This window comes from Halictus rubicundus, chromosome 1 (genome assembly GCF_050948215.1).
Source record: "Halictus rubicundus isolate RS-2024b chromosome 1, iyHalRubi1_principal, whole genome shotgun sequence".
NCBI classification, from domain to species: Eukaryota; Metazoa; Arthropoda; class Insecta; order Hymenoptera; family Halictidae; genus Halictus; species Halictus rubicundus.
Window position 1 is genome coordinate 23,384,438 of NC_135149.1, and position 13,675 is coordinate 23,398,112.

A 13,675-nucleotide genomic window follows, 5' to 3' on the forward strand; every position below is an offset into this window, starting at 1 on the left:
GAGATATCTAATAACTATATTTATACGACATGCGAAATTATATCTGAAAGACGATTTTCATTTATGTCATTTTTGTTCTTGCAATTCTCGAAGTTATTCTTAAGAACAATTATATACACATATTATGAATACACAATACAATAACTATGATTAGTATTGTTAACAGAAAGCGTATGTCATTTTTATTCTTATTTAAATATTCTATTACTAGCTTAAGCGAAAATGTTTAAAGTAAATAAATAAATTATAATATTTGAAATACAGTAGGCTTTTAAAACTTTTGATTTAATGATTCGTAAGGCACAACGTGACTTCGCAAATAAAATTTTAACATGAACAATGTTTCTTTTTGTTATCTGTCGCAGAAACTTACTTTAGAACGTTTGTAAATTGATAATTATAATAAAAGAAATAGCATCTATGAAAGATTAATCTAGACAAACATGGTTAAATTATTTCCACGAAAACCTTCAAATCAATTAATTCGCTAGTATCATTCATCAAGTGGGATCACGAGGAGGAACGCACTTTGCGTGAACAATGTAATTAAGTAAAGATCGTTGTTATTAATTACGAACATGATTGGCCGCGATATCGACGTGTCAGCATTATTAGCGACAACACACTGCACTAGATCGATGTGGTATATCTTTTCTCAAGTATCAAAAATGAATCAATAATTCCTCATGAAGTTTCAATCAAAGCTATCTGTCGCGCGATAACAACCTCTTTCAACTGGTAATCTTTGCTGGATCTGTGCTAGCAGCGATTTCATAAGAGCGTTGCCACTTTTGTTAATTTTCCAATCGATACTTATCATCGACGATGATGATGATGAACTGGCGATCGTCTCGGTCGTCTGGAATTTTGGGGGGGATTTAGAAAAACGTAAATAAAATGCGCACAATAATGGATGTAGATACGGGAGTCGATATATAAGAAATTGAGGAGACGATGAGTCGGATTAGTTCTGAGTGATCATCGCCGTCATCATGCGTATTCTGTTGATTGCCGCCTGTGTCGCGGCTGTATTTGCCGCTAACGAGGAGGTTTTGCCACCCTTAGAGGGGTACGTCTTATTTTTTAGCTATTCAATCCACTAATTATCCGAATTCAATTTTTCCAACTTGGCTCTGAGTAGGAGGAAGAAATTGTAGTTTTAAAAATAATAACGTCTTATTTTCTCGTCATTCAATCCACTAATTATCAATATTTAATTTATCCAACTTGTCTTTAAAAAGAAAATGTTATTTGATTATTGTTTATAATTTTTCTATTTTTTGATGTGACTGACATAATTTTTATATATTTATGAAAATACTCACGGTCACAATGAATTTATATTTTTAAAAGTCGTGATCTTTGGAAAGCGTGTTTGTATAATTAAATTAGCTACGATTATTCTATAATATTAAATCGGTAGGATATCAATTTAATAAATATTGCATATCAGCATCCTCTCCATTTCCCATTAAACAATTACTGATCGGTTATTCATTTCCTATATTTAGCAATTTGAACTGAAATTTTAGAAATATGACATATAATTTTACAATTATGAAATTTCGCTATGTAAATGATAGTTGCTTGAAACGAATTCGACATATTTAATTTGGCAAACAAGTTTCTCTCTCGTACGAGCAAAAGCCACGATCCGCCTATTGATCAGCAGTGGCTCTAGATGAAAATTTAATCTACTGAAATTGACAGGATGCAAAGCCTCTCTATTTCCGTGAGTACGCCGGAGCAGCTTATGTTATTGAAAAATTTCGTGGATGTTTCTGGTTTCGATTTTCTCCGAATGACCGAGAGCGTCGTCGACGTGTTGGTGACGGCGGACAAAGTAGACGGTTTTAAAAGTCTTTTGGACGAAAATGACATGACCTACACGGTCCTGGTTCACAATGTTCGAGAAGCAGTCACCGAGGAATACATCAATCAACAAATTGAGCGCAGACTGCAGTCGCTTCTTCCGCAAAACCGTGCTCCTTCTGGAAAATTGTCTTTCACTTACTACCCTAATAACAACGAAGTACGTAACAACTTACTTGCGCAACGGGGCGGCTTAATTTCTCTTGAGAATAGAACTCCAATTTATTTCTCATTCATACATCGTTTAGAAAAATTATCTTCCTTTAAGCTAACGAGGAGTCCACGTTTGAAACTATCAGGAATTTTGAATTGAAATATTATGCGTTGTTTATTCTATTAAAAGTGTTGTTTTAGTATTTAATCTTGCAAATAATACCATCAATAGAAAAGAAAAACGCAAAATTAAATTTAATCATTCCTGTTCTATTTGACTATTTTCATTATTATGGACAGTTCATGATATGATTTTTATTCCTTAAAATGGATCGGTTATGTTCGAAAAGAATATTACATAGTTTTAATGTTTGTTACATCGTTTATTTTTAAATTTTAAACGGCGTGTATGCTTTGTTGGGTGGGATGCTATTATGCTCGGAGAAGCGATTGAACTTTCTAGTTAATATAAAAATGATAGTGCAGAAAATAACATGTGATGTTCCGTTAGGTGGATCAGTATCTGAACTACATAGTACAAAGCCACGGTGACGTGGCTTCGTTAATCAACATAGGAGCGTCCTATGAGGGACGGCAAATGAAAGTTCTAAAGCTGTCAACTGGTGGTAATAATAAGCGTGCCATTTTTATCGACGCCGGTATTCATGCTAGAGAATGGATCGCTCCAGTGACGTCGCTCTACATAGTAGATCAGTTGGTGGCGAATAAAAATCTTCTGAAAACCGTCGATTGGTACGTTCTTCCGGTACTGAACCCTGATGGCTATGCATTCACGCACAGTTCTACTTCGGTAATTATATTTTACTTGTCATTTCAATTCACCATTGCCATAGAAACCCTTAGTCACCGTTAAAAACAATTACTAGTAAAATATTTCCTTCCGCGTTGTTTCACCTTTTGTAGAAATACATTTTGTTCGCTAGGAGATGAACACCTTATTTATTGCTATTAAACAAGATTAATTTAATATTATCGAACTTTTAACAATCAGCAGAAAATTCTGAGGGTTTAAAGATTGATTTACAAAATGAAACGGGTGAACAGCGAATTATTTGATTAGATTATTGGAAATCTCCTTATTAAGTGATGTCTCGGTCACACGCGTACATTGAAGACTTTACTTGCTGTTGTTAAACAAGATTTTTTAAATATTGTTAAACTTTTAAGGAGGACTAGAAAACCCCGAGGGTTAGAAAATTGATTTATAAAATAAGAACAAACAATTTACATTTATCTTGCAATATTTTATTCTACTTTCAAACCAAGCCAATGCAACCAAAAAAAGATTAATGAAACTTGACGACTACGCAGATAAATTAACCAGATTATTTAATTTCAGTATTAAAATATTTTTAGGTTTTATGTAAAATAAATGACTCATAGAATTTAATTTTAATCTTAACATAATCTCAATTTCTTATTTAAATTATTTATCTTGTAGTGTTCGTTTCAATGAAAGTGAGTTGATACCGGGAAAAGATACATAAATATTGCAAATATTTCCTTTTTCATTTTCTCGGATATATTTATGTTTGTTTGACTAAATTGCAACAATAATTTCATTGCAGAACCGTCTCTGGAGAAAGACAAGGTCTCCGAACCGCGGAACAACCTGCCGCGGTACCGATGGCAACAGAAACTACGATATGGGATGGATGGGTGAGTAGACAATTTAACAAAAAACTTTTTCAAACAAGAAAATGACAGCTACAATCTAATATCTCTCGCGAATCGATCGATTAAAAACTGTCCACGTATAATTACTTTATTGCACGTCTTTATCGTGGCCGATCAAACTCGAGAGCGACGAGGACTTCTATTAAAAAGACAAATTAATATTTCCTCGTGGAGATTACGGTGCACATCAATCAAATATCGAGATCGCTGATAAGTCGGCGATACCATCGACGTATCTACTGTTTAATCGCTCGAGAATCAATATTAAACAACGAGAAACAAATTGATCGTGATATATGAAAGTGTATATACATATACAAATAACAAAATGTTATTTTTGGAAGCACGTTTTGAAATCACGCGGAAGTGATTTGATTGCGGCAGTGATATTTTATTAACGTGATTCATGGTGCATTTGTTCTCTTGTAAAATCGTGCAATCGTGCTGATTGTCGAAATTGATCGAATCATTTTATTGGATGAAATACTTTGTTTGTTAACAACGAGATATTGCAGAATGATATCGGGAGTGTTATCAACTTTTTTCTAGTTCGGCATTTCATGTCGATACCAATCGCATGTATTCAGGAAAAAGTCGATAACTGCTACAAGGAAATAGCCAAATTAGAAAAATAAAAAAAAACATTAAACATTTTTATTTATTTCTTTTTATCAAATAATGTCAATTTTCTTATAAAGAAGTTAATATATTTAATATTTATTTATTTAGAAAGTTAACAATATTCTTTATTGAAAAATGCTATGAAACGAATTATTTGTTGAAGCAATTTTGCGAAAATGACAAAGGGGAAGGTTAATTAATAAATCGTAGATCTTTATATAAATTCTCATTTTATTATATCGACTTATAGAAGCCAAAAGAAGAATATTTTTATAAATAGAAACCAACATGCTAATTCAACGTTGACAAATGTATGCACATTTGTGTAATGACTATTTCATTTTAACGTCGCCAAATGCAAGTACATATTTCTTAAAAAAAAAGTATTTAATCACCGCAATTAGATCGTAGAAATCTACGAGAAACATTTGAATTTTCGGTTATCGTATCGTTGTCGTTCGATTACGGTGTCGCCCGGCATTATTATTAATGTTATTTGCGGCGAATTGATTTCGCTCGAGTTGATTGAAACGGCAACGATGTTCGTCGAAAGGCAATCGAACTTTTCTATCGCAAATAATTGAACGAGAAAGGAGAACACGTCGTTAGTCGGTGCGCATCTGCCCACCTCCCCTCCCCCACTCGTTCCTCGTGTTCCATGAAGAGTACTGTGTCACGGTTAAACTCGACTATTGCACTCTAACTTTTCTTTGGAGAGCAATTGCCGCGGCGTTTTCATTGAAGTTATGATTGAGCGTGATAAAAACTTGCTCGTTACCCGCCGGTGGTTGTTACTCCGGCGCGGCGCGGCGGGTCTCTTCATTCGGGCTTTAACACACTGACTTTTGAGAACTCCCGGAGTCATTTGCCGGCGTTACGGATGTCGGCGGCGGCCTCTCGACATCGCGATGACAATTTCACCTTTCGTTTACGTTCAACTGTTTTCACGGGCTTTAGAACGGAGAATTATCTCCGCGGAGATCCGGCTTTAAGTGTCCAGTTACGCAAAGGGTTGTGTTGTTCCCGTACTCGGCCGCGCGTTCCTCCATTTCATTGTTCATAAAAGCTCCCCGAAACAAAAATTTTCTCTCCGTACGAATGCTCAAATTCCTTGTTTCAACCCCTTGCCGTATGATTTTCTTCGCGGCTAGGGATTACTGTGATAATATTAATTATACTTATTTTCGCTTAGTTTCTTTTTCTTTTTTTTTTGCTTCGAAAATAAATATAATTAATGTAGGCACAGTAATTGGGTCCCTTACCTTACGATAATTAGAACTCGTTTGTTTCTCCCCTCCGAAGAAAAGAATTTATATTTATTATTTATCGAAAGAATTTTACGCGTCTCGCACATAGTTATTTAACTAGATTGCGGAGTTTATGCGCTTAAAGTAAAAATAGACGAGTAATAAAACAAACACGTGAAGACATTAGAAGAATTAAACAATATTCTGACGTTATTCCGAACGTGTTACAATTATTCAAAGAATAAATACACTCTCATCTAGCTTCCATTATTTACGATCGACACGAAACATTTTTATTTTGCATAAAAATCCGCAGTCTGTTATTAACACTAGATTTATGGAGCAACGAACGTGACTAGTTTATGGTGGCCTATAAAGATAACACGAACGTGTTTATTTAGATTTCCAGCCATTTTTATCACGATACAAGGAAATAATTCTATCGAATAAATTCTCCGCAAGTTCTCCGAAGACAATCTCTAATTTTTTCCAAAATTGACACAACTCGAAAAAGAATAGCGCGGCCGCTAATGATTTTCTAATTCGAACCACTCGATGAATTTTCCCGGGAGCGGCGTCGCGGGTTTATTTTTTTCCTTTTTTTTTTCATTTACGAAATTTGAAGCAAATAAATTCAGTGGAACAGGGCGAACACAACCGCGAGGCGCAGTTGCAGAGACTCTCTAAATTGAGATCCCTAATTCGACATGCCATTTGAAAGTTGCCGGCTGCGAGAAATTCGCGGGAGCACTTTCCCGTATTACATTGCGGCCCGCGAGAAAATTCGACGCATGTACTAAAAATTTTCACTGTATTACCTCGGGGCTGGTTCCCCCTCCCCCAGATCCCCGGGAAGATTAGTATTGTCTTCTCCCACGATATTTCTACCACTTTTATTCCCGCGGGAAAGTCCGATATTTGATTAATACTTCAGAAAGTCGTGCGGAGTTTGAGAAAAGAAAATCTCTGAGCTGCGGAGAAAAAAAATTTTCCTTAGCGTCTGACAAATGTCAATAGACCCGTCGTGTATGAATATGGATCAGAAATAAATCGCGCTTCTTCGAGATATATTTGAATATCCGCGGCACCGTATTTTTCAATTAAAACCTGTTTTTTTGCTCGTTACCCCCCTCTTTGTTATTATGACAGAGCGCGCGCGGTAAATTGAGTTTTTGGAAATGAACATCGTCTAAATGCATTTGTTTCTCGTTTGGCGAGACGTTATGAGAAAATAATTTCAAATTTTATTCTATCGTTGCGCGCAGCAGAATGTTTCATTTCGTTCGTCGGATTAGGACACCTCTTGCGAAATGTATGAAAATGACTTTGGTTTGTTTATCCCGCAAATTGACGAGGTGGAGAAGTCGCGGAAAAAATTTATTTGGACGCTTTATTAGTAATTACTGTTAGTCTTCTTTCATTCTTTGCGTGTTTGTACATTTGCATTTTTCTTTCTCTTTCCATTCCTATCTCTTCGATTTTCTGTATTATTTCATTGATTGATTATCACTGCTTTGATTTCCCGTCGTTTCTGACATTTATTTTGTGACAAATCGCGTATTACCCAATAATAATTTTTATATTAATGCGATTTTTATACTGAATAAAAATTGTCTGCATCAATTGCAAAAATCAGGAGTTGCACAGAACTGTATTTCTTCTTTCAATAACTCCGGCATAGGCCTAGATGTCGTAGGAGTCCGAGATTTAACAGTTTATATTAAGTATAATAGTAAGTTTTGATTTTATATAAATATATGGTAACAAATTGTTTGCAGTTGCTGGTGCATCCTCCAACCCATGCAGTGATACTTATGCCGGGCCGAAGGCGTTCTCTGAACCGGAAATGCGAAACATGAGAGACTTCATCAATGCACGCAAACAGAACATCAAAGCCTACGTCACTTTCCACTCTTATGGCCAGGTAAATATCAACATTCTTTGCACTATTAGTTAAAGAAAATTTTACACTTTTTCCCAGTGTTCATTAGAGTCTTTATTCGAAACTTTCACATTAATCCTCAGTTGATTATTCTGCAAGACCGTTTCACTTGCAAAATGTTGTAATAATTATGATTTGAAACGGAGTTTGCTGGACAGTGGATAAGAGTAATATTCAGAGGTGAACTACCCTCTTAAAGGTTAACATTTAACGAAAAGTAGTCAAATAAGCATTATTCTCCGTAGACAATTTTCTGCCATCTTGCGAGTAGTGCCGCTGTTAGTTGAAAACACAAAAAGCTTTGGAACTTTTCGCGTTACCCGATACAAGCGATGCTTGACTAATTTCTTGAAAGCTTTCCGTGGTATTTTCATTGTTTGTTTAAAGTTCCGAGCGGTAATGCAAGCTTTTAATTGTTCCGAATGCAGCGTTTCTAGTTTGCCGATTTCGTTTGCGGGTCACGTGTCGCGCGTGGGAGGCTTTTGCAAGCGTAAACTCGAAAAATTCCTAAACACACTTGGGAGGGGGGGGGGGGGGTACCGGAGAATTACGAATTCCGTCGCACCATGAAAATAACCTGGGACAATCGCAGCCTCGAATCGTTGTTGCACGTTGCGCGTTCTTTTTCCACGCACTTATCTACCCTTTCTTTTTATCGCTCTCAGTGAAAAATTGAGAATATTATTTTTTTTTCAGTATATCCTGTACCCTTGGGGATACACCTCTAAAGTCCCAGCCAACGAACCGGAATTGGTAAGTTAACAGTTTCACGATGAAATTCTCTGTTTTATTTCCTGTACCTGTGATTCTAACTTGTTTCGATGCTACAGAGAAATCTTGCGAGCAAGAGTGCAGCTGCCATCGCCACCTCTCGTAGGACTAAGTACACTTATGGTACCTCTGCTAATCATCTTTGTAAGTATCGATCTATTTTTTCAATAACAAACACAAGTTAATACATAATTTGGTTAACCTTTACCTCAGGAAACCAGAAACTTTTAACTTTTTTAAATGTAATACTGTAGACTTTCCCGAGAAAATACCGAAAATCCATGTTTTGATGTTAGGAATACACTGGTTCAAAAGTTATATATGTTTAAAGTTGAGCGATTTTAAGCGTTTTCAACAGGTAAGGGCCCCGACATGTTGGTATGTACTTTTCTTGCGGCTTCGCTCATTGGACGATATCAGAGTACATACCAATATGGCGGTGCTCTCACAAAAACACTAAAAATCGCACATAACTTTTGAACTACTGATCTCCTAGGGTTAAAGCTTGGATTTTCGGACTATTCTCGCGAAAATCTACAGGATTCCATAAAAAAAAAAGTTAAAAATTTCTGGTTTCCTGAAGTAAAGTTTAGCCTATCATTTTTCAACTTACACTGATTGGCTTCTGAGCACTTCAATGATTGACATCTAATAAATTCTAATATGTACATCTAAATAAATTCAATCTTGTCTTGCCTTTTGTAAGGTAACAAGTGCTTTCAGTGCTTTCGGTGGTAGGTTTAGCGTTAACGGACACTTCGGGTGATCCCGTGAAATAATCACCGTGGTTAATTGATATTCTGTTCACACGATAATTAGACCCCGCTGCTGGAGGTAGCGACGACTGGGCACTGGGCAAGGCTGGCATCAATCTTTCGTACACCTACGAGCTTCCCGGTGGAAATTCTGGATTCTTGTTGCCTCCTACCGAGATCAAAGCTGTCGGCATTGAAACATTCGAGGCTATGAAAGTGATCCATCAATACATTACATCGAAATAAGCTTTTTAGGTTTAAACGTGCCATTCTGTTCATCTTGTACATATAGAATATCTTTGAGAGATTCGGTAGATGTATAGGATGGTCTACAAAATAAGAAACAATTGACTTCCCTCTTTAAAATTTGTTATACTTGTTCTTCCATGCAAGCACATGCGTTTCCCACATCGATCCCGTGATTCCTAAAAGCCATTCTAGGATATAGAGTGACGAGTTATGCATTTGAGACAAAAATGAGTAGTCGAAACACGAAACAGTAAAAATATCAGAAGACTGTAAGAAATCGATTACATTGTTCCTGTCGTTGTTGGACAGTCTATTAGAAAATCCTCTGTCGACGTACTAAAAGTAATTGTGTATTACAGGGTTAATACCCGCGGTATCCACCAAAGCTCGCCGAGATCGTCCCCAATCCCCAAGGACCCCGTACCTGAAAGGTCCTCGGGAACAAAGAGCACCGCAGGAGCCGCTGTATCTCGCGAACGTTTACTTAAAAAGAAGTTCCTCGCGAAAGCGAGCCGCGGCGCGGCGTGTTTCCCGTTTCGCGGACGCTCTTCATCCGTGAAACGAAATAGCTATTGTTCGGCCCCCGCGGCCCTTCGTTGCCGTCTACCACTTCTGGTTTTTCCTTCGTTTTTAGGTAGCGGTATATCCGCGAAAGCGAGAGTGGCTGGTGAAACCGGGGAAAGAAAGCCCGGGAGAGAGAGCTCGAGGATTCGGTCGGAATGAAGTAGAACACTTAGCACGCAGTGGCCGCACGAGTGTCGCGGCGCCGAGTTCCTTTCCGCTTATACCTATTTCTCGTTGGTCCGCGTTCGGTCTAATTGGAGAAACAACAGACTCATTACCCGTGGACTCGAGTAGAGACGAGAGCTCATTTGACGGGGGCTGAGGGCACTGGGTCGTGAAATTTTTGTATAACGAGCCACTATCCCCAACGCCGTGTACACCACTCTTTCTCTTTTGCTCTCTCTCTGTTTCTCTCTCTCTCTCTCTCTCTGTGTGTTGGGAATGCAGGGGTCTCTAAGCATTCCTTGAAACCGTTGACTAAGGTGACAGAGGCTGCTGCACGCCTTTGGTGACGCAAGAAACCTCCGGTTTATCCCCTTTTTCATAAGCAGCCCCTTGTCTGCGTCGCACGGCAGTTAGCACGGTCACACAGGGCTCTTTCCGTGATGGTTGAACTGCTTCCTGCTTTTCCTTCCTACTTCGGTGGGCACACTAATGGCACGATATTATACGTGAACATTGTTGGGACTGAAATCGCACTAATACAGTGTTTACTCTATATATGTCCCAAATCCATAGCCGATAAAAGTCGCGGGTATGCCCCGTGAGGGGCCAAGAAGCTCGAGAGACCTCGATCATCGAGGAATGTGAGGTCGCGTGGATCAAAGAATAGTATCTCCTGGCCGATATATGTCCATGGCTGGACCTGTGTTGTGGACACGAATCGAGTAAACAGTGTATCGTGTGCCGACACTATTCATTGCTACTAGCGTTGAATGCAGAAAGCGTAGCGTAATGAAGGAAACATCTATTCACTATCGGTAAGATGATGCTGATTTAGTGGTAAAACTCTTTTATTTCTAACGATTCCTTTATGAATCTTTCACCAATATACTCGTGACACTCCCCCGATTAAAATGATTCCAAACACGACGCACTTAGGGTCATATTTACGCGTTTAATTCGCGATATTGTGGAACCTCCGTTATCCGAACTGATCAGTGAAACGTGTTTGGATTATAGAACAGTTATCTAACTTCAGTCTTCGATTAGATTGTCTTGAAGGTCTAAGAAGTTAACGTGTCTTATGATTTTTTCAATACCGCTTTTTTTTCATTCCAAAGTGTTTATCTCTTAAAAAATGAAATAAATTTTTGAAGGAATCTTAATACGCTCTTCTTTTCTTCACTATTGACTATGCAGATACTCGTATTATATTTCCGGATTCAATAAAATATGTTCTGAAATAATTGCAAAGGGAAGTCGATGAAAGGGGGAAATAAATTTTCAATTATTTTTCTTCCAATAATTTATTAGATCGTTTAAGAACTGATATCGATACCTCATACTCACCTAGAGGTACAAATACACATTTACTTCAACGTAGATTCCAAAATCCATTCCAGCTGTGTAAAATTTTGAATATATCCATTCGGAAAAGAGCAGCAAATAAATACATCTTCTCAGGAATTTCGATGGGAACTAAAATCATTCCCAACGTTCCCAGCAACTTACAATTAGAACTGAATTAAAAACGAATTCCGTGTGTACACAATACGTTTATTCAAGATACTACCATCGTCTACGAACTAAAATAAATATAAAATTCTGCGACAGAACAGAAACGAAACGAATTTCGAAATTCTCCCGTGGCACACGTTCGAAATCAAAAAGACAATCTCTACGGCGAACGTTCTCAATCACATAAACACATAAACCTCGATTATAAAACAAGAACAACAATTGGGTACGGCTACGGTTACAAACGTTTCTCTTTATCCATTCCCAGTCCGTAACGCAATCGAAGGCACATCGTACTAAATGTCTCGAAACAATGAATTTCTCTCATTCTCGGAATTCACACGCAGACACGGAGCCATCAGCAATCAATCACCGAGCCGATTAAAAGACATAATCTACTTTATTCTGATGATAGTGATCCATAAAACATTGTCCATATACATATACTCATATCTATATACACAGTGTATCCCAGTCGATGTCTCGCGTGAAATTATTTTCCAAAGTATAGCTCGTTTCAAAAAATGTTGTCAAACAAAAAAAAAATACAAATCTTCTGTAGGCGAACATATACTTTCTTTCAAGATGATTTTTGTTTCGTTTTTATATGGTATGTTTTTATTTAGGTTGATGGGTTGCTCGTTCCATGATGAATTTATTAACCTATAATCGGGGTTATTATAATTTGGGGTTGTTATTATCATACGTAATCAATTATGATTTTTGTAGGTTATTCAAGGTCGTTCGAGGTCATCCGAGGATATTTATTACTATGATGAGTTGGAAATACAGTGAATTCTCGATATATGTGGGGATAATTCCGCGACGTTTATCATCCAGGCCTTGGCGACATATATAGAGAAATCACTGTAATGTGTTTTTAATATTTTTTAAACGTCTTTATTGTTTTGTATTTGTTCTACTAATTTTGCATAAAGATGCATAAAGATTTTCAGTCTAGTGATCACCGTGAGATCAAGAAACACTTTATGAAACAAGCTGCGGTGTGGAAATAATTTCATGTAAATCTTCAAATGAGGCACTCTGTACATATAAATATACATATAGATCTGATTTATAATAATATACATATATAATAATATATATATTATTTGTATAGTTTATTCATAGGACTATATAGAACAAATAACTCTCGTTGCTAGGATCTAATCGTAACTTAACATAGACAAATGTATCCTCTCTCGTAGGAAGAATGAACGTAGGAAGTAAAACCCGGAAGTAAAGGTCGAGGGTTTCCGGTCTGTTTCGAGAACGCCTCGATCGATCTGTCGTTTCGTAATCTCTCGTTTCCTTTCCATTTCTTTTCCGATTCTCTTCCCCCAATAGCTCGTTATTTCACGAACATACACCGCGATACGGATAAACTATACAGACCACTCGGAAGATATACTGTTTAGTAAATGATTAGCTTAATCTATACACCGCCGAGGGCACGGTAACGTAGCTCTCCGTCAAATAAGATTCCACCCACGCTTATCTGACCGTGATTTCTTCGTGGATCTCTCGAACTTTCGGTAAACCGCAGTCCCGATCATGTTACTTAAACATGCGGAAGATGCTCGAAGAACGATTGGACTCAACTCGGGATCAGGTCTTTTGAAGCAAAGTCTCATGCAACGACGACTGATCGATAATAAATCAATTCAATTCCGATCAAGAGAATCATAAAATCGAACCTAATCGTTACTAATTAATTCCGATTTTTGTTCACCCTCTGAGTAATCGTGGGTACTTTAGACTGTGGATTTTAATGAAAAAATTTTCCAAGTCGACTGTAAGAAATGGTAAATTATTTCTTAGTTCAGCAAGTTTAATCAGTAATTTTGTCTTTCGCTCAACCATTTTTACCTGTAAATGCATAAAATCCACAGTCCAGCAATGTTTTATGATTTTTTGAGTTTAGTATCGTGTCTGGATTGTGTGTCAAATAAAAATTCAACTCTTAAGTGGAGTATTGTTTTAAAGCAATTGTTTAAAGATTTAGATTATTCTCTACGAATTTCGACGAATTTACCTTTGTTGCAAATAAGTTGCCGTTTTGATATGATTTGGGAAGGTCGACGGCCGAGGTCGGTCGGGGAAGGGTTTTCACACACGCAGAA

At 37.3% G+C, this 13,675-nt stretch overlaps 1 protein-coding gene across 1 annotated transcript; it reads left to right on the top strand.

The window, feature by feature from the left end:
* The first annotated feature begins 939 nt into the window (after nt 1-939).
* Nucleotides 940-9,425, top strand: LOC143358181 (carboxypeptidase B). The gene is made up of 8 exons (XM_076795137.1): nt 940-1,069; nt 1,711-2,032; nt 2,537-2,836; nt 3,615-3,705; nt 7,370-7,515; nt 8,230-8,286; nt 8,364-8,448; nt 9,124-9,425. The coding sequence occupies exons 1-8, from the start codon at nt 993-995 to the stop codon at nt 9,303-9,305; spliced, it is 1,260 nt and encodes a 419-aa protein (XP_076651252.1). The 5' UTR covers nt 940-992; the 3' UTR covers nt 9,306-9,425.
* Nucleotides 9,426-13,675: the final 4,250 nt, after the last annotated feature.

Excerpts from the sequence above, each read along its gene's own strand:
- LOC143358181 (XM_076795137.1), top strand. The coding sequence starts at position 993 with ATGCGTATTCTGTTGATTGCCGCCTGTGTCGCGGCTGTATTTGCCGCT. Across the intron at positions 2,837-3,614 it reads TCACGCACAGTTCTACTTCG|AACCGTCTCTGGAGAAAGAC; the intron begins GTAATTATATTT and ends ATTTCATTGCAG. Across the intron at positions 7,516-8,229 it reads CTTTCCACTCTTATGGCCAG|TATATCCTGTACCCTTGGGG; the intron begins GTAAATATCAAC and ends TTTTTTTTTCAG.